The sequence below is a fragment of the Nycticebus coucang genome, chromosome 18 (assembly GCF_027406575.1).
Source record: "Nycticebus coucang isolate mNycCou1 chromosome 18, mNycCou1.pri, whole genome shotgun sequence".
Lineage (NCBI taxonomy): Eukaryota > Metazoa > Chordata > Mammalia > Primates > Lorisidae > Nycticebus > Nycticebus coucang.
In genome coordinates, this window is record NC_069797.1 from 32481185 (window position 1) to 32501899 (window position 20715).

General features: G+C 46.9%; 1 protein-coding gene across 3 annotated transcripts in view; it reads right to left on the reverse strand.

Moving 5' to 3' along the window:
• Window positions 1-20715, reverse strand: part of SUPT6H (SPT6 homolog, histone chaperone and transcription elongation factor) — a 45418-nt gene that overhangs the window by 3904 nt on the left and 20799 nt on the right. For all 3 annotated transcript variants that reach the window (XM_053570444.1, XM_053570442.1, XM_053570443.1), the window contains exons 14-32: window positions 20125-20254; window positions 19890-20040; window positions 19569-19723; window positions 19178-19373; window positions 18693-18832; window positions 18456-18573; window positions 15251-15327; window positions 14984-15119; window positions 13454-13591; window positions 13211-13378; window positions 11238-11365; window positions 9909-10116; window positions 8522-8669; window positions 7981-8123; window positions 6516-6656; window positions 2790-2985; window positions 1622-1860; window positions 859-972; window positions 567-691 (exon numbers count right to left, since the gene is read on the reverse strand). In XM_053570444.1, the coding sequence (XP_053426419.1) occupies window positions 567-691; window positions 859-972; window positions 1622-1860; window positions 2790-2985; window positions 6516-6656; window positions 7981-8123; window positions 8522-8669; window positions 9909-10116; window positions 11238-11365; window positions 13211-13378; window positions 13454-13591; window positions 14984-15119; window positions 15251-15327; window positions 18456-18573; window positions 18693-18832; window positions 19178-19373; window positions 19569-19723; window positions 19890-20040; window positions 20125-20254 (2851 nt within the window). The remainder of the gene's footprint in view (window positions 1-566; window positions 692-858; window positions 973-1621; window positions 1861-2789; window positions 2986-6515; window positions 6657-7980; window positions 8124-8521; window positions 8670-9908; window positions 10117-11237; window positions 11366-13210; window positions 13379-13453; window positions 13592-14983; window positions 15120-15250; window positions 15328-18455; window positions 18574-18692; window positions 18833-19177; window positions 19374-19568; window positions 19724-19889; window positions 20041-20124; window positions 20255-20715) is intronic.

Genomic DNA, 20715 nt, shown 5'->3' on the forward strand with positions numbered 1-20715 from the left:
CAGTCTGTGTAACAGACACAAAGAAAGTAGATCTGAGGAGAATTTGTCTTCTAAGTTCAGGGTGACCACTGGTGAGACTCACAAGACTACTTCAGAAGGCCAGCCTGTCAGTCACACACAGGACTTAGAACAGAGAAGATGCTTTCCTGACCGCCACTTCAGCATGGGCAGAAGAAACAGCATGATATGACAACACTGAGCCACCATGTGCCAAAAGTCCTGGTGAAGGGGAAGCCGAGAGTGAAAGGGGAGAGCAGTGTGTAGGTCCCCGATCTTTGCTAACTGGGTGGGAGGAGTGTCTGGTGATTTCCGTCACTCCATGGGAGGGGAGTGAGGTGAAAGGAACTCCTTTTTTACAATGTTGATGAAAACGCCCTTATTTGAATCTTTATCTTTTGCCTCTCATTATTACCCTCTTCCCACCTCCAACTTCCACCTCTGTTCTAAACAGGTAACAGGAGAAAGGCAGTCAAAGAAAACCAGAGAGTACTGCTCTGGGGCCTCTACTTCCCTTCTAGCCTGTCTACAGACCCCAGCGGCAGCACCTTCTCAGCATCAGTGCTCACCTGGGTTTACCCCGGGGCTGGTATCCCAGGAGGAACTTGCCGGGGAGTTCCTTGCAGGCACAGATGAAATAAGGGATGAAGGTGGGCTTCTCCTTCTTAGTTTTGATGAGCAGCTCCTCTAATTTCTGGGGGTAGAATAAGGGGGAGAGGTTGGGATAGGAGCATGCTTGGTACATAAGGTCTGGCACACACATCATGTATACTTCCTTCACCGCCTGAGCATCCTCTACACTGAAGGGAAACATCCTTAAGTGACTGGAAGGTGTCATCCCTTGGAGGGCCCTGGGCTCACCTTGCGGTCTCCACCACTGCAATCCTGATAGTACTTGTGGTTCAGAAGGTCCCGGGCAAAGGATGCCATGGGCTGGACATAGCGTGCAACAATCTCATCCAAGTCTTCAAATTCCTAGAAGAATAAAGTAAAGGCCTGTCCAGAGCTAAGGCTCCTGGCTCTTCATCACATCTAACCTGAAGAGAAGCCATGGGAGAAGGCAGGCTTCCCATTCCTGCTGAAGCCCCATTCTACTGCAGAGGCCCTTCAATTTACCCATCTGTCTGAGTCATGCCCAGACACATTAGCTTACAGGGTACAAAGTCCTTTAAACCCCACCGTTGACACAGCAACAATACAGAAGGTCACTAGACCTCTTCTACCAAAAAACAGGGAGGAGAAACTTGATGTGCGTGAACAAATGTGAACTCTCTCCTCTCCTACCACTGGTGCTCTCTAGGTAGTCTTTTTTTTTTTTTTTTTTTTGGCAGGGGCTGGGTTTGAACCCGCCACCTCCGGCATGTGGGACTGGCGCCCTATTCCTTGAGCCACAGGCGCCACCCTCTAGGTAGTCTTTTAAAATTTGGAGGAAAGGGAAGGAGGGGATAAAACACACAAAATTGGTATCAAAAGGCTCATTCCACAAACGATCTATTTTGTTCCTCTGGACAGGTAAAACACATATGACATGTACGAGTTACTAATGTCAGGTAAAAGCAGCTAGCAAAGGCCTGTTCCTTGAAGCAGGAGTGGGGACAGGAGGTGGGCAGACGCTGGCTCTCACCTCACTATTGATCCACAGAGTGGCTCCCAGGCTAAAGGCATTTTCCTTGCCCTCTTCCCGCACATCCACATGCTGGTAGATGCCATCGCTGACTTTCCAGGTCACCGTCAGGTGGTTCTCGCCCTTGCTGCTTGGTCGGATGATCACATCACCCTGGTCCATCGTCTCCATCATCTTTTCTGCTTGCTTGAAATTGATATTATGGAAGGATGGGTGTGCAATCACTCGCTTGATGTATGCTGAAGAGGGCAAAAAAAAAGTCCACAGCAGGTGATGGGGCTAGCAGCTGCAGCAATGGGATTAATCAGGACTTAATTTGTGACCCCCTATGGGATTCTCAAGACAATTTCACCCTCTCTACACCTGGATTTGCTGATGTGAAGGGCATGTTGGTGCCTAGAATGCTGAGAAAATGTTTTAAGAATCACAACGCAGGGCGGTGCCTCTGGCTCAGTGAGTAGGGTGCCAGCCCCATATACCGAGGGTGGCGGGTTCAAACCCGGCCCAGGCCGAACTGCAACCAAAAAAAAAATAGCCGGGCGTTGTGGTGGGCGCCTGTAGTCCCAGCTACTCGGGAGGCTGAGGCAAGAGAATCGCTTAAGCCCAGGAGTTGGAGGTTGCTGTGAGCTGTGTGAGGCCACGGCACTCTACCGAGGGCCATAAAGTGAGACTCTGTCTCTACAAAAATAAAAAGATTCTCTTGCCTTAGCCTCCTGAATAGCTGAGACTATAGGCGCCCGCCACAACACCCAGCTATTTTTTTGTTTGCAGTTTGGCTGGGGCCAAGTTTGAACCTGCCACCCTTAGCGTATGGGGCCGGCACCCTACTCACTGAGCCATAGGCGCCGCCCGCAAGAGAATTTTTTAAGCCCAAGAGTTTGAGGTTGCTGTGAGCTATGATGACCCCACAGCACTCTACCCAGGGTGAATGAGCGAAGACTTTGTCAAAAAAAAAAATCACAACACATTAGCAAAGAAAATGTGATCCCAAGAGACCCTGGGTTCCAGCCCTACCCATAACTCTGGTTTATGGCATCTGCAGGCCTCAGCACCTCAGAGCTGAGTCCGCTTATCAAGAGACTGATGCACGTGCATCCTGTGGTCCGATCATGCACTGGCAGAGCCACCAAGACTCAGGGCACACAGAGATGGGGGTGGGCAGACTCACTGGTCCGCTGCTGCTTCCGCTTCATGTCCTCCTCCTGCTTGTGGTCTGCTGCTTCAGCATCAAAGTCATAGTACGTGTCCTTGGGCAGCTTCCATTCATTGTTCCTGTCCATGAGGTCTGAGGTGCGACAGGTCAGGTCTGCACTGAACTTCTCAATGTCAATCTTCATGATGCGGCAGTGGACAGTCATTCCCACCTAGATCCACAGAACATTTGAGCTGGAAGGGACAAAGATGATCTAGCCCGTTGCCCTAATTCACAAATGAGAAAACCAAAGTCCAGGCAGAAAGCTGTGGACTGACTTGCCCACTGCCAGCCAGCTACTGAGTGGTTGACTAGGAGTTCAAGGCTGATTATGAGCTGCAGACTAGGGGCTATGCCATGCACCACTGGCTCCTTCTCTGCAGGAAAACCAAGTAGAGCCTGCTGGGATCTACCCTGTTACTTTGCCCTACACAGTGGCAACAGCTAGTCAGTCTGCACGGCTCTCCTTATTTTTATTTTATTTTTTTTGTAGAGACAGAGTCTCACTATACTGCCCTCGGGTAGAGTGCCGTGGCGTCACACGGCTCACAGCAACCTCTAACTCTTGGGCTTACGCGATTCTCTTGCCTCAGCCTCCCAAGCAGCTGGGACTACAGGCGCCCGCCACAACGCCCGGCTATTTTTTGTTGCAGTTTGGCTGGGGCTGGGTTTGAACTCGCCACCCTCGGCATATGGGGCCGGCGCCCTACTCACTGAGCCACAGGCGCCGCCCAAGGCTCTCCTTATTTTGAAAATCTCCCCAGGTTAGGGCAGTGCCTGTGGTTCAGTGAGTAGGGCACCAGCCCCATAAACCAAGGGTGGTGGGTTCAAACCCAGCCCCGGCCAAACTGCAACAAAAAAATAGCCGGGCGTTGTGGCGGGTGCCTGTAGCCCCAGCTATTCAGGAGGCTGAGGCAAGAGAATCACCTAAGCCCAAGAGCTGGAGGTTACTGTGAGGAGCTGTGATGCCACGGCACTCTACCACAGGCGACAAAGTAAGACTGTCTCTAAAAAAAAAAAAAAAAATAATGGGCGGCGCCTGTGGCTCAAGGAGTAGGGTGCTGGCCCCATATACCGGGAATGGCAGGTTCAAGCCTGGCCCCAGCCAAAAACTGAAAGCAAAAATAAAAATCTCCCCAGGTTCATATATTAGGAATGTCTTTCTAATATATGAACCCAGCCCACCTAAGTCATAGCTCTCAGGGATTCACAACATTCAGAACAAGAGAATTTGGCAGATCTGGTGATAGCCACATCACTAATTGGGTAATTCTGGAAAAGAGATTTGAATTTCTCTGAAAAAACAAAAAACATTTCTTTCTTTATAAGGTAGTGAAATTAGACAAAGCATATGTCAGGGTCAAGTGCTGCTATCTTTCTTTTTTTTTTTTTTCTTTTCAGAGAAAGAGAGTCTTATTTTGTTGATCTCAGTAGAGTGCTCTGGTGTCATAGCTCACAGCAACCTCAAACTCCTGGACTCAAGCAATTCCCTTGCCTCAGCCTCCCGAGGAGCTGGGACTATAGGTGCCTACCACAATGTCCAACTAATTCTTCTATTTTTATTTTTTACTTTCTTACTTATTTTGGAGACAGAGTCTCACTATGTTGCCCTCTGTAGAGTGCTGTAAAGTCATAGCTCACAGCAACCTCAAACTCCTGAGCTTAAGCAATTCTCTTGCCTCAGCCTCCCAAGTAGTTGGAACTACAGGCGCCCACCACAATGCCTAGGCTATTTTTTGTTAGAGTTGTCTTTATTTAGCTGGCCTGGGCCAGGTTCAAACCCGCCAGCCTCGGTGTATGTGGCTGGTGCCGTAACCACTGTGTTATGGGCGCCTAGCCTATTTTTATTTATTTGTTATTTTTTTGAGATAGAGTCTCACTTTGTTGCTCCTGGTAGAGTGCAGTGAGCTAATAGCAACCTCAAACTCTTGGGCTCAAGTGATTCTCTTGCCTCAGCCTCCCGAGTAGCTGGGACTACAGGCGCCTACCACAACACTAGGCTTTTTTCAGAGATGGGGCTCTTGCTCTAGCTCAGGTTGGTCTAGGACTAGTAAGCTCAGGCAATCTGCCTACCTCGATCTCCCTAAGTATTGGGATTACAGGCGTAAACCACTGCAACTGGCCTAATTTTTCTGTTTTTAGTAGAGATGAGTCTTGCTCTTGCGCAGACTAGTTTCAAATTCCTGATCTCAAGAGATTCTTCTGCCTTGGCCTCCCAGAGTGCTAGGATTACAGGCATGAGTCATTATGACCAGCCATTCTATTTTTTTTTTTTTTTTTTGAGACAAGAGTCTTACTTCGTCACCCTTGAGAGTGTTGTGGCATGATAGCTCACAGCCACCTAAAACTCTTGGGCTTAAGCAATTATCTTGCCTCAGCCTCCAAAGTAGCTGAGACTACAAGCGCTTGCCATAATGCCCGGCTATTTTTAGAGACAAGGTTTTGCTTTGGCTCAGGCTGGTCTCGAATCTGTGAGTTCAGGCAATCCACTTGCCTTGCTTTTTCTATTTTTTTGTTTTTGAGACAGAGTGTCACTATGTCGCCCTTTGTAGAGTGCTGTGGTGTAACAGCTCACAGCAACCTAAAACACTTGGGCTTAAGTGATTCTCCCAAGTAGCTGGGACTACAGGTGCCTGCCACAACGCCCAGCTATTTTTTTGGTTACAGCTGTCACTGTTGTTTGGTAGGCCCAGGATGGGTTTGAACCCGCCAGCTCCAGTGTATGTGGCTGATGCCCTAGCTGCTGAGCTACAAGTGCCGAGCCTCTTATTTATTTTTTTTTAAGAGACAGGGTCTGCTGTACTGGTAGCTCAGACCTGTAATCCCAGCTCTTAGGAGGCTGAAGCAGGTGCAGTGCCTGAGCTCATAGCTGGGCATCGTGGTAGGTGCCTGTAGTCCTGGCTACTTGGGGAGGTTGAGGCAAGAGGATCATTTGAACCCAAGAGTTTGAGGTTTCTTTTTTTTTTGTAGAGACAGAGTCTCACTTTATGGCCCTTGGTAGAGTGCCGTGGCCTCACACAGCTCACAGCAACCTCCAACTCCTGGGCTTAAGCGATTCTCTTGCCTCAGCCTCCCGAGTAGCTGGGACTACAGGCACCCGCCACAACGCCCGGCTAGAGTTTGAGGTTTCTGTGAGCTAAGACGCCATGGCACTCTACCAAGGGTGACCAAGTGAGTCTGTTTCCCAAAAAAAAAAAAAAAAAAAAAAAGAGACAGGGTCTCACTATGTTGTCCAGGCTTGTCTCAAACTCTTGGCCTAAAGCAATACTCCCATCTCAGCCTCCCAAGTAGCTGGGATTACAGGCACAAGCCACCACATCACCTGTATGTGCCATTCTTTTTCTTCTCCTAAGCAGCACCACCTGGTCTTAGGAAAACATGAAAAGCCTTTCTGTTTGGCAGCAAGTAATGCCCTGCTTCCTGCCCTCAGGACTTCACTGCAGCTTCCCACAGAGGCAGAGAGAGCCCTTTTTCAAAGGACTCACAACTTGCTGAAACTTCACAAAGGCAGTGAACAAAGCTGCTACTCATTCAGATGCTTCTCACCCTAGGTTCTTTCAGCTAGTTATAAATCTCTGAAACTCTTCCCACCAGCAGCCAATAGGCCCAGAGCCTAACTTCTGGTGGGGATAATTCCAAGTTAAAAAAAGCCCAATCTGGGCCACTGAAAAGGGTACAACCTTAGGACAGTCATTCCTCTACCTTCACTCGTTCCTCTGGCCGCTTTACCACTTTGTCACTGAGGAATTTGGTGGGAATGAAACCGGTGACACCATTGTCTAGCCGTGTTTTGACACCGATGGCTTGGCCTGGGCACGAACCACTGTCAAAGTGGTTCCAAACCTAAAGAGGGCACAAGGAAAGAACCTTGATCATTAAGAGTCCAGAGATCCTACATTCAGAGAAGACCTGCCCAGAGTGTTGTAATGTATTTTACCATTGATACCTGATACCATAGTCTGAAAAGAAAATGACAGCCAAGGACAGAATTTGAACATTCACAATTTGACTCATAACTGATGTTTGGCATCACAGGCCATCAAGTGAATCTTATGTTTACCTAACCTAGAACCCTCTAGCTACAACTGAAGGATCTGTTTTGTTTAGACCCACTGAGCACAAGCAGTACCTATGTCAGTCTTCTCAGAACACCTAATTACAGTGAAACAGGCACTCCTTGGCTTTCTTGTGTACTGGACGAATCACACAAGCTTCTTTTATTGGGTAAAATTGAGAAACTGTCTAATTACACATAAAATAATGCACAATAAATTTTTAGGGTGGCTTTAATGACTTCTGCCAGATAATTCTAGACAAAAACGGTGAAATTTAAAGTGTGTGGAGAATGTAAAAATTGAAGGGAGCCTATTGATACCTTCCAATAAGCATGTGTAGATGACACTGTGTCTACTCTGCAGGGAAGAAATGGATGGATGTCCCAGCTTGACGCCTGTGGCTCAAGTGGCTAAGGCGCCAGCCACATACATCAGAGCTGGCAGGTTTGAATCCAGCTTGGGCCTGCCAAACAATAATGGCAACTGCAACCAAAAAATAGCCAGGCATTGTGGCGGGTGCCTGTGGTCCCAGCTACTTGGGAGGCTGAGGCAAGAGAATTGCTTAAATCCAATACAAGTTTGAGGTTGCTGTGAGCTATGATGGCATGGCACTCTACCCAGGGGACAGCTTGAAGCTCTGCCTCAAAAATAAATAAATAAAAAGAAAAAGAAAGAAATGGATGTCCTCATTTCTCTAATCTGGTGGAGCCCAATATCCAGAGAATGGCATGCAAGTGTTAAGGAATAAGTAACTGAGCCAGAATAAAAGAAAGCAGTTGGCTCCGTGCCTGTTGCTCAGCTACTTGGGAGGCTGAGGCAAAAAAATAGCTTAAGCCCAAGAGTTGGAGGTTGCTATGAGTTGTGACACCACAGCACTCTACAAAGGGCGACAAAATGAGACTGTCTCAAAAAAAAAAAAAAGAAAGCACATAGTTAACTTCTGAGTAGCACATGGAGGGACTTCACATTAAACCTGTATGTGTTCTATTCCCTTCTTATTCTTGTTTGATGAGAGTATGACCTCAAATATCTCATTTCTCATTCCTTCCCAGGGCACTTAGACCATTCAACCAAGGAAATCCACTGACCACAATTAACACTGAGGCACACACCTCACTTAGTTCAGGAAAATTGTCCTGTTGACAGAATGGGCACTGCCACAGCCCTGTCTCATCGTTGCGGATTGCCTGGTCATAGCTTTCACCCTGTGGACGCCTGTGGGCGATGCCAGTGACATTGCAGATAATGAGCTTTCCTGGAGGAAGAAGAAAGGAGGACAGGCAGCAGGCTGAGAAAACTGGAAAAATGACTCCTTCCCACCCAACTTTTTAGTGACAGAACACCTGATTTCCTCCCCACCCTTGAGAAGGGAGATCATCCTGTATTGGATGACAGGGGAAAATGAGGCCTAGAAGAGTGATTCCAACAAGATCCCACAGCAGTTTGGGAGCATATTTGACCTTAAACTGAGTGTTGGCTTCTAGTCCAGAGCTCTATAATCTTTTTAAAGTACTGGTCCCCGGGTGTTCCACATCTATGATAGGAATATGCCTCCTTCTGTTGGAATCACTGCTTGGTTTGAATGTATATAGTAAATGTATCCCCTGCCCCCAGAACACCATCCTCCAACTAAAATATAGCCCTAGAATTTACCAATGTAGAAGGTCTCTGGTGTTTCTTTGGTTAACATATTGAAGATCTCCTCTGTGTTGGGAGAGCGGTAGGCTGTCCGGAGGTCCTTATACCGACAGCTCAGCTCTGCACGGATGTCATACAGGGTGATATGTTTGTCACCATAGCCCTGGGGAAGAAGCCCATCAAAAGCCTTGTAACGGCTCCCTAACCTGAGTCACTGGGAATTTCTATGTAAAAGAGTAGGCCAGCTGGCTCCTGTTAGAGCTTCTCTTCTTCTCCTTTCCCTTCAACATTTACTGAAGGAGGTTTTCAAACTTAGTCATGGAATACTGTCCTGTAATGAAAATGCTTCAAGGAACTCCAATGTGCCAAACAGATAAGTACAAAGCTATACTGTTAGAGAGGAGGAAAGAGAGGGCAGCACCTGTGGCTCCGTGGGTAGGGCGCCAGCTCCATATACGGAGGGTGGTGGGTTCGAACCCAGCCCTGGCCAAACTGCAACAACAGAAAAATAGCCATGTGGGCGGTGCCTATGGCTCAGTCGGTAAGGCGCCGGCCCCATATACCGAGGGTGGCGGGTTCAAACCCGGCCCCGGCCAAACTGCAACCAAAAACTAGACGGGCATTGTGGCGGGCGCCTGTAGTCCCAGCTACTCGGGAGGCTGAGGCAAGAGAATCGCTTAAGCCCAGGAATTGGAGGTTGCTGTGAGCTGTGTGAGGCCACGGCACTCTACCGAGGGCCATAAAGTGAGACTCTGTCTCTACAAAAAAAAAAAGAACAATAGCCAGGTATTGTGACGGGTGCCTTAGTCCCAGCTACTTGGGAGGCTGAGGCAAGAGAATCACTTAAGCCCAGGAGTTGGGAGGTTGCTGTGAGCTGTGATGCCACAGCACTCTACCGAGGGCGATAAAGTAAAACTGTCTCTAAAAAAAAAAAAAAGCAAGCAAGGACAACAGAGGGCCTAGAATGGAACTCTAGTCCTGGCGTCCTTCCAACTCCTGTCTCTTGCAATTACAGTCACTATCTCTGAGACTTCTTTTCCTTAACAAGCCGAGCGAAAACTTACTTAAGGAGGACCCCCTTCTTTCCTTCCCTGCCTTGCTCCTCCCCTTCTCCTGTCCAAAACACACACACACAAAAACAAGCGGCTAAAACAAAAAAAAAACAACAAACTTCCTTAAGGAACCCAGTCCAGCAGGGACATGGAGAAGAGGATTAAGTATGCCACATTAACAGTATAGAGCAGTGGTTCTCAACCTTCCTAATGCCACACAAAGGGGTTGCGACTCACAGGTTGAGAACCGCTGGTATAGAGGTTTCTGTGGATACTTGTTGCCCAAGTCTCCTTCCAACTAGGCCACTTGGGATGGGTTTTCCTGTCAGACCATCCACAGTGTCACCCACCTGTCTCTCTAGTTCTTCTGCAAAGGCATCAAGGTCCAGGTCCTTGAGTCTCTCTGGATTTTCCAAGATCTCTTCAAGGGCTCCTGCAGGATTGGCATCCTCAGCTGACTCATCATATTCTAGGGCATCCACTGCCATCTTTCTGGCCCACTCATAGGTCTCAGGGTGAACTCGGGAACCATCAAGGACTTCAATGTATGAGTCAGTGCTGGAGGAAAGGCATAAATGGAGCAGGATATAGAACAAGAAGCTTCTAGTAACAACCCAAATGTCCACCAATGGGGAATTGGTTAAATAAATTAGGGCACCTCCATACAATGGAATACTATACAGCCATTTACAAGAATGAGGTAGGTCTATGTGTGCTGACATGGAAAGATGGCCACGAAAAATCGATACGTGAAAAATGCACTCCAAAACACTATGAACCATATGATCCCATTTTTGTAGTAAATGGGTAGTTAGTAAATGCATAGCAAAAATAAAATTTAGAAAAACTGTAGTATACATAAATTGTTATGGTTGTTATCTCTGGGGGGTGGGATTATGGGGGACTTCCACTTTCTGTATAATATTTCTATATGTTGAATTTTATATAATGAAATTATATGGATCTCATAGTAACATAAAATAAGAAAGGGGAAAAAGACCTTTGAGAATTTGCTGACAGCTATTTTCCCCCATAAAGCCTTCCCAGGCTGGTCTTGCCCGTGCACTCACATGGACCTATGTTATTCGTGGAGTGTTACAGCAAAGCTGAGTGGAAAATGAAGTTTTAGAACTTGAAGCCTATTTCCCCACTGATTTCCATTACTGAATGAGGAGCTATGTGCCCGTGGAAAAGATCCTCCAAAGACTGAGTTGATAACTTCTGGAGAGGAAGAGGTCAATAGTGAAGTCCAAAGTCCAAGTGAATAGAACTTTCTCTCAATTAACATCATCTCAAAACAACCAAATCTCTCTCCCCCTTCTTCAACTCTTCACACCCCCACACTCCTTTTCCACTGTCCCAGCTATTCCCACCCTTATCTGGCCACAACAAACCATAAATACAAAAAAGTTTGTGTTCATTGAATAAAATCTTGTGTTTTCTCCTTAATTTATAAGCTAAATTGGTTCTTTTTATATTTCTTTCACATGAAAAAAAAGCTTCATATAATTGAACCGATCTTTTCCATAGGTCAGGGGCTCTTGGCTGAATAAAGATTCCTTACCTTTTCTTTAAAACATTTTCTAATTTAAAATGGCCTGTGGCCCTCCGACAGCCCTCACACCCCCAAACAAAGCCTAAGGGAATTCCTCCTGGCCCATCCAGGCAGAGGGCATCACCTGTCCCCCAAGGAGGCCGTGTCAATCTTGAGGAAGCCAGCACAATTCATGAAGACTTTGGGACCCATGTGGCACATGGTGACCAGCTGGGTCCGGCTCTCGAGTCGGGTGTTGTTCTGCTTCAGGATCTAGGGGATGGAGTGGAAGAGAATCAGGGTAGAAAACAGGCCAACACACTCCTAGGGTACTTTCTGATCTGTTACACCCTCATGACAGGAACTCTGTCCCCACCCAATATCTAATTGAGTGCTACAACATACTATCTACTATTAAAAAAAGATTTTCTGGCTCGGCACCTGTAGCTCAGCGGCTAGGGTGCCAGCCACATACACCGGAGCTCACGGGTTCGAACCCAGGCCAGGGCTGCTAAGCAACAATGACAACTACAACCAAAAAATAGCAGGGAGTTCTGTTCTTTTTTTGACACTGAGTCTCACTGTCTGGGTACAGCATCGTGGCATCATAGCTCATAGCAACCTTAAACTCTTGGGCTCAGAATCCTCTTGCCTTAGCCTCCCAAGGAACTGAGACTACAGGAGTGCACCATTAACACCTGGATAGTTTTTCTGTTTTTAGTAGAGACGGGGTCTTGCTCTTGGTCAGGCTGGTCTTGAACTCCTGAGCTTACCAGATCCGCCTGCCTCAGTCTCCCAGAATGTCATGATTATAGGTATAAGCCACTGTGCCCAGCCCACTAAAATTACTTTTTAAAATAAACTACACTAGCCTGGGCGCAGTGGCTCATGCCTGTAATTCTAGCACTCTGACAGGCTGAGGTGGGTGGACTGCCTGAGCTCACAGGTTCAAGACCAGCCTGAGTGAGACCTTGTCTCTAAAAACAGCTGAGTGTTGGGCGGCGCCTGTGGCTCAGTGAGCAGGGCGCCGGCCCCATATACCGAGGGTGGTGGGTTCAAACCCAGCCCAGGCCGAACTGCAATAAAAAAAAAAATAGCCGGGCGTTGTGGCGGGTGCCTGTAGTCCCAGCTACTCGGGAGGCTGAGGCAGGAGAATCGCCTAAGCCCAGGAGTTGGAGGTTGCTGTGAGCTGTGTGACGCCACGGCACTCTACCGAGGGCAATAAAGTGAAACTCTGTCTCTACACACACACACACAAAAAAAAAAAACCAAAAAAAAAAAACCAGCTGAGTGTTGTGGCGGGCACCTATAGTCCCAGCTACTCAGGAGCCTGAGGCAAGAGAATCACTTGAGCCCAAGAGCTAGAGATTGCTGTAAACTATGATGCTACGGCACTCTACCGAGGGTGACAAAGTGAAAGTCTGTCTCAAATATAAAAAATAATAACAAAAGGTGTCCGTAGCTCAGTTAGTAGGGTGTTGGCCACATACACCGAGGCTGCAGATTTGAACCCAGCCCAGGTCAGCTGGGACAACAACAACAAAAATGGCTGGGCGTTGTGGCAGGTGCCTGTAGTCCAGCTACTTGGGAGGCTGAGGCAAGAGAATCCCTTAAGCCCAAGAGTTTGAGATTGCTGTGAGCTGTGATATCATAGCACTCTACTGAGGGTGACAGCTTGAGACTTTGTCTAAAAAATAAATAAACTACACTACCAAAGATGTTAGCTACTAATGTATGGCTTAACAGTTAATTTTAAAATATACACTCAAGCTTCCACCTCCCAACTGAAATCCTTTTTCTTGTGACTGGAAAAACCTACTATCCTAAGGTTTGTCTTTAGTAGCCCCTTGCTTTCTCCAAGTGTCTTGAATCATAGTTTGTAGCTATCTTTTCTATGAGCCACTAGAGTACAATAGTGACCATAACAGTTTTAGCCACCAGAGTCTAAAGTTAAACTCTGACTTTCACTAGCTGAATGACTTGGGACAAGGCCTCAAAGTCCCACTTTCCCTCTCTAACTTTGGTTGTCCAGATCTGTCAAATCATACTGACAAAGGACATATTTTCATATTTAATGAAATGGTAACTTATAAAATTTCTGATTCAACCCAATCCTACCTTCAGGAGATGGGTCCCTTTTCGAGGTCCCAGGCCACAAACATATTGGATCAAGGCCTGACTATAAGGGTGGGCAATGGCACGGTTGACATCGACCCCAACCTCATTGACTCGATTGATAAATTCACAGTACAAGGCATTGAGCAGCTCTTCTTTCACCACATGCTCCTGTTGATATACAAGGCAGGAGTAAGGTTACTGTGCTTTCTCCCCACGTGGGCCTGCCTATCAAAATCTACTCACCTGCAAGGGGTGAAACTTGAGACACAGGATGTCTTCATCAGAGCTGCACACCTGGGCAAATTCAATCAGAGGGTCCTGAATGCGCCGGGCCAGGGAGACAGCCTGCCTTAGTACTGGTGGGTAGTCCCGGAACTCTGCCTAGAGTCAAACAAGGGTCAGAAGGGCCTTTAAGCCATCCATGTGATGTTATCTCTCTCTCTCTCTCTCACACACACATACACACACACACTGATTTTCATCCACAGTTTCTGGCTCTTAACTCCACAGCTCTGGTTATAGTCTCTTGTTAATAACATTTCATGTTAGGCCTCAGGAGATAGAATCTCTGGCCTTCTACTCCTCTTTCTTTTCTTTCTTTTTTTTTTGGCCGGGGCTGGGTTTGAACCCGCCACCTCCGGCATATGGGACCGGTGCCCTACTCCTTGAGCCACAGGCGCCGCCCTCTTTTTTTTTTTTAAGAGACAGAGTTTCACTTTGTTGCCCTTGGTAGAGTGCCGTGATATCACAGCTCACAGCAACCTCCAGCTCTTGGGTTTAGCTGATTCTCTTGCCTCAGCCTCCCGAGTAGCTGGGGTACCAAAGGCGCCTGCCACAACGCCCAACTTTTTTTGTTGCAGTTTGGCTGGGGCTGGGTTTGAACCCGTTACCCTTGGTATATGGGGCCTGAGCCCTACTCGCTGAGCCACAGGCGCTGCCCTCTACTCCCCTTTCATTTGTCCCAGTGTAGGACTCTGATCGTCCCCACCTTTCTGATTATGGATTATTAGACCCTTATTACAGAGATGGTTCTGCCCCATACCCTAAAAGCTAATCATTTTGACATGGCTGTCCATAGAAACCCAAAAGAACTATCTTTAGAGAGCTTGCAGACACACCTGGAGGTTCCTAGAGGAAGGCACACCCAGAGAGGGCATGGAAGCTCTGTGCCCCTTCACCTACAAAGTTCCTCATCTGTATCCTTTGCACATATTCTTTATAATAAATTGGTAAACCTAAGTGTTTCCCTGATTAATAGAACCCAAAGAGGGGCTCATAGGAACTCTAACCAGCTGGCCTGTCAGACCTCAGAGTTATGCCTGCTGTCTGAAAGGGGATGGGGAGTTTAGGGGACTGAGCCCTCATGCTGTGGGAACAGATGCTAATTATAGATAGATGATGTTGGAATTGAATCAGAGGTCACCCAACTGGTATCTGCAAGCTGTTTGCAGATACCAGTTGTGGAGAAAACTCCTCACATCAGGTCACAGAAGTCACAGAGGAAAACATGGTTTGAAAATTTTCCGAAAACATCTCAGCTTCAATATCAAGAGAAACTCCAAACCATTCTGGCTTGAAGTCACTCTCTGCTCCTCTGGTATCCTTTTTCCTTTGACCAATTTAATTTACAAGATCCCAAATCTGAACCATAAATGGCAAAATGGAGAACCCCTGCATGTGTAAACACATAGAAGCAGTCCTGTGCTCCTGATAACCTTTGTTTCCCTATTAAACATCTCTGGGCAGGCCCTAAGGGTGGGGCTCCAGAATTACCTCTGACTTCTTGCTGTTCATGTAAAGAATGGCCAACTCATTGTCAACCAGCTCCACCCCAATAGAAGATAGCTGTTGGCCCTGGTCCAGCTCATGCACAATACGCTTCACATCCTCAATCAACATCTGGGCATCCCTGGTGAGATGAACAGTACTGGTCAATGAATACATTTTCTCAGGGATGGACATGGGATAGGGATTCAGTAATATGGGATGATTTGAGTTATGGCCTTAAGCCAGACTTGGTTCAAAGCTCTGGTGTCCTACCTGTTCTCTCCTGCAACTGTCACCACATGAGGCTTCTTGTTCAGTAGAAATTTCTTTAAGGTTTCAATGTCTTGTGCCTGGATTGAAAGAAATGGAATTGAATAGCTCTGAGGATAAGGGGATTTCAAGCACTTCTGTCTCCCTAAGAGCTCAAGGTCTTATAAGACCAGAGAACAGTAAAAGCTGGAAGGGTCTTCAGAGACTATCTGGTTCAAGCTGCCACCAGGGATCCAGACCTACTTGTTCCTGACAGACACCTGGCTTACTTATTCTACTGAGTAGAATCTCACTCCAGTGGTACTGGCACTTGGCCAGATCTGAATGATGAATAGTTAGGAAACTGATCTCTTTTATTGTAAACCAAAATCTAATACTTAACCACTGATCCTAGATTTGATCAAGTAAAACAAAGAACTGGTGCCTGTTCTCTTTTGGGTGAAGGACCTTTGAGAAGGTCAACATGGCAAGTATGTCTCCCTAAATCATCTTCAGCTTAAAGATGCCTGGTCCCCATAAGGTAATTAGTTCCTTATGACTTAATTTCCACTGACTCCCATCCTTGATGTCGTGGAGTTTTTGTGGATGTTTATTTCATTTCTGGTGTGATTTATGCTGAAGATGTGAGTATAAACAAGTGAGGAAGGTATTAGTGCTACAGAACAGCCAAGCATGGCACACAACCTAAGATGGATCACTGGCCTTATCTGGGTCCCAGGGAGATTCTCACAGGAGATGATATTCTTCTAAAGGTCCTGATCCTCCATCCACAATGTTGTTACGTTCCTCCTTGGAAATGCTAAACATCTTTCCCTTTCTTGGGCTGATCCTAACTATAAAATACTCTGCTATTTTCCTAAGTAAAATAATTCAATACCTTTTTGCCATCCACTAAAATCCAGCTGGGCTATGTATAGATGGTACCTGCATAACTACGTGCCCAATAGGGTGCGCGCCTAAGCAAAGTCTTTGCCTCTCTTTATATGAGATGCTCAATGTTAGACACGATGCACTGCTTGTTGCCTAGCCAGAAAGAACACAAAATGGGGAGACCTCTGGCTTGAGTACTATAAATATGTTAGTCTTTTCTAAGACTGTCATATTTCTGGCTTACAATAAGGCTGTGGTTAACTGCGTCTTATTTACACAAACGACTGCCAGATAGGACTATTCTGATAGTCTTTTTTTTTTTTTTTTTGAGACAGAGTCCAACTCTGGGGTACAGTATTGTGGCATCATAGCTCACAGCAACCTCAAACTCTTGGGCTCAAGCCATCCTCTTGCCTCAACCTCCTGAGTAGCTATGACTACAAGTACCCATCAGAAAGCCTCGCTAGTTTTTTTTTTTTTGTGTGTGTGTGTGGTTTTTTTCTGGCCGCGGCTGGGTTTGAACCCGCCACCTACGGCGTATGGGACTGGTGCCCTACTCCTTGAGCCACAGGCGCCGCCCTTTTTTTTTTTTTTTTTTTTGAGACAAGAGTCTCATCATGTCACTTTCAGTAGAGTGTCATGGTGTCACAGCTCACAGTAACCTCAAACTCTTGGGCTTAAGCGATTCTCTTGCCTCAGCCTCTCAAGTAGCTGGGACTACAGGAGACTACCACAACACCTGGCTATTTTTTTGTTGCAGTTGTCATTGTTGTTTAGCAGGCCTGGGCTGGGCTCGAACACACCAGCTCCGGTGCATGTGGCCAGTGCCATAACCACTGTGCTATGGGCGCTGAGCCATGGTTTTTCTATTTTTAGTAGAGATGGGAGCTTGCTCTTGCTCAGGCTGGTCTCTGACCTCTGAACTCAGGTGATCCACCAGCCTTGGCCTCCCAGAGTGCTAGAATTATAGGCATGAGCCATCAAGCCTGGCCCAGTTCTGAGAATCTTATCTTCACATCAAAATCTAAAAAAAGAAATAGTTGTTAGGCCAGTCGTGGTGGCTTACTTCTATAATTTTATCACTCTGAGAGGCTAAGGTGGGAGGATTGCTTGAGCTGAGGAGTTCAAGATAAACCTGAGCAAACTGAGACTCTGCCTCTACTAAAAAACCAGAAAATTTAGCTGGGCGTTTTGGTGGGTGCCTGTAGTCTTAGCGACTCCAGAGGTTGAGGCAGAAGAATCACATAAGCCCAACAATTTGAGTTTGCTATGAGCTAAGCTGATGCATCCTAGCCTGAGCAACAGAATAAGACATTGTCTCAAAAAAAAAAAAAAAAGTTGTTTGTTGGCTAGCCATGGAGGTTCTGTCTGTAATCCCAGCACTTCAGCAGGCTGAAGTGGGAGGATTGCCTCAGCCCAGAAGTCTAAGACCAGCTTGGGCAACATAGCAAGACCACATCTCTAAAAAAAATAAAAATAGCTGGGTTCAGTGGCTCACCCGTGTAATCCTAGCACTCTGGTCTGGGAGGCCACAGTGGGTGGATTACCTGAGCTTAGGATTTTGAGACTGGCCTGAGCAAGAGCAAGACCCAGTCTCTAGAACTAGAAAAAGTAGCCAGGCTTTGTGTGGTACCTGAAGTCCCAGCTACCTGATAGGCTAAGGCAAAAGGATCGGTTGAGCCCAGACTTTGAGGTTGCTGCAAGCTATGATGACACAGCACTCTACTGAGGATGACAGAATGAGACTCTCATAAAAAAAAGTAAAAAAAAAAAAAATTAACTGATGTTGAGGCAGGAGCCTGTAGTTTTAGCAATTTGGGAGGTGGAGGCAGGAGGATCACTTGAAACCAGGAGTTTGAAGTTGCTGAGAGCTTGGCTGATGCCACAGCACTCTAGCCTGGGCAACAGAGTGAGACTGTCTGAAAAAAAAAAAAAATTCCAAAAATATGCCAACCAGATGAATTCCAATTCCTCTTTCTTTGGAAAAAGACACTGGAAGGCTAAAGCAGGGTCAAGACTGGCTTCTTGCCTCAGTGGCTTTCAGCTCTTGGAACAGCCTGACCCAGATGCTGGTAAGAACAGAGACAGTACAGGCAGCCCCAGTAGCACACCAGGCCTACAAAGTGGCCTCAAGCCAGAAGCAAATTCTACACCAGATAACTTGAGTGCCATCTACTGCCCATGGATGTGAAACTCATCCCTGGAGGCAAGAAGCCAGGAACCAGAGACAATTAGGGTCTTGCATGGAGTACTGCTTAGATCATAAAACATATTTAATGCCACTGAATCCTAAGATGTATTCCGGATGTACACTTGGTGTGCTATCCTAGCCACTTGCCTTCTTTTCCCGCTCTTCCTCTCTCCATGCAGTTCGTCGCTTGGTAAAATGGGGAAGTCGAAGGAAGTCTGTTACTTCTCCTTCACCGTTGACCAGGGCACAGAATACAGGGTGATCTCTGTCAGTCCAACAGAAAAAGAGCACAATAATCAGCAACATAAGGCTATGAATAAGAGAAGAGTTAAATTAGAAAGACAGGTTAGAGATGTTGCTGGATAGGCAGGAATAGGCTGTTACCTGGCAGAGGAGAAAGCAATACCGAGGACTCGAATGCCCTTCCCTTGGTTCTCATCCATAAAGTCATCGTCTTCCTCCACCTGCTGATCTGGTCGGTAGGGTGCCACCCTCAACCAGTTGTAGAGCTTTCGGCTACAGGCCTAGGGAGGAGACACACCAAGAATGCTCAGGAAACAGATTCAGGCACACATGTCTGAAGATGTGTATCCGTATGTGATCGTGTTCCTACTCCCATTAGGCTTACCACCTAGGGGCATACATTGCTTTTATAAACAGAAAAGTATACAGAGAAAGAGGGAGGGAAAAGGCTCCTTGAACAGAGAGGTCTGGGAGGCATCCCCTGCAGGCCCATTGGTATCTTCTCAGATTATGCTTCACTTGCTCCCACTGCTTCTCTGTTAGCAATGGGATTACTTGGGTTCCTGCATGCTCGGCTCTAGTTTGCAGAAATCAGATGACAAAAGATCATGGGCCTCTGTCCTCACCTTTATGACATATTCCTTGGCTTCTGCTAGCAGCTTGTTCTTGAGCTCCTTGGCCATCTGCACATAGAGGAACTGCTGTAAAGCTCGTTCAATGGCCATGGTGCGTTGCCGGTTCCACTCTTGCACCTGGTGGCTGAATTCATCTCGGTAGTAAAATTGTTTGATCTCTTCAAAATAGGTCTGGTCGTTGCCATAACTGAGGAGACACAAAGCAGTGATGTTAGGAATGGAGAAAAGGGGATGCCTAAATGTCCATGAATGCTGTGAGCGACCAAGAGACAATGGCTCACTCAGTTCTGAAACTGGTTCACATTCCTGAAGGAGCCTTCCCTCCACCAGAGTCCTCACCAAACCTTCCCCCCAAAGCTGCTAAGTCCATGACTTTGCTTACCCTTCGACTCCCTTCATATCTATGCTGATGTCAATGGTGAGCAGCCCTTCATCTTCAGCCAGAGCTATCTTGAGGAACTGGTCATCTCTCAGTTCCTTAACAGGCTTATTCTTTAAGTACTTGAAGGAATAAGCATAGTGGGCCTCATCCACATCCTGCACACCATCAAGAAGAAATCATTAGCCTGTGGATGGCCCTGGGAGAAAAGATTGCCTCTCTGCTCTCAGGCAGATAATTCAGCTCAGCAGAAGGCAAAAGACTCAGTTTAATCAACTGGAGAGCTGGATCATATCTTAGATCTAAGCCCTTCACCCAGCTCACCTTTCTACCTTTCTTGGTGGGGGTTATATTTAGTTTGGCTCTCTCCTGGAAGGTTTGCCTCAGCACCTGCCGGACGAGGGGCTCACGAGCAATCTGGAGGGCTACCATATAGCGGGCACCTTCCAGCACAGCTTCTGGCGTGGGGAACTGGCTGTGGGGAAAATGGTGGAGCTGCAGGATAAGGGCATCTTGGCCTCAGGCTCCTCCTCCTGCCAGCCACCTACTGCATACCAACCTGCAAACGTAATCCTTGGCCAGTTCCAAGGGCTCTGCTGGGAACTGTTCTGTCTCATGTCGCTGGTAGCTGTCCCGAAGGTTCTCTCCAAATTGCTCTGGAGTAAGCCCAAACTTTTTGGCCAGGCCATCTAAAGCCAAAAGGAAAGTGAAAGGTAAGGTGGCAAGTGGGCTGACAAATATCTGGCTTCGGAATCTGGAGTACTAGGCTTTAAAGGGACCATGAATGAGCAGGACCAGGATGTCAAAAACCACCACCAAAAAAACTGCATTTATTTTTTTGAGACAGTCTTACATTATCACCCTCAGTTGATTGCTGTGGCACTATAGCTCATAGCAACCTCAAACTCTTGGGGTCAAGTGATTCTCTTGCCTCAGTCTCCAGAGAAGCAGTCTACAGGAGCGCACCATAATGCCCAGCTATTTTTAGAGACAGGTCTTGCTCTTGCTCAGGCTGGTCTTGAACTCTTGAGCCTAAGCAATCCATTTGACTTGGCCTATCAGTTGCTAGCATTACAGGCATAAGCCACCGTCCTCAGGCTAAAAAAACTGAACTGAAATACCTGATGAATAGAGAGGATGGACTCTCTTC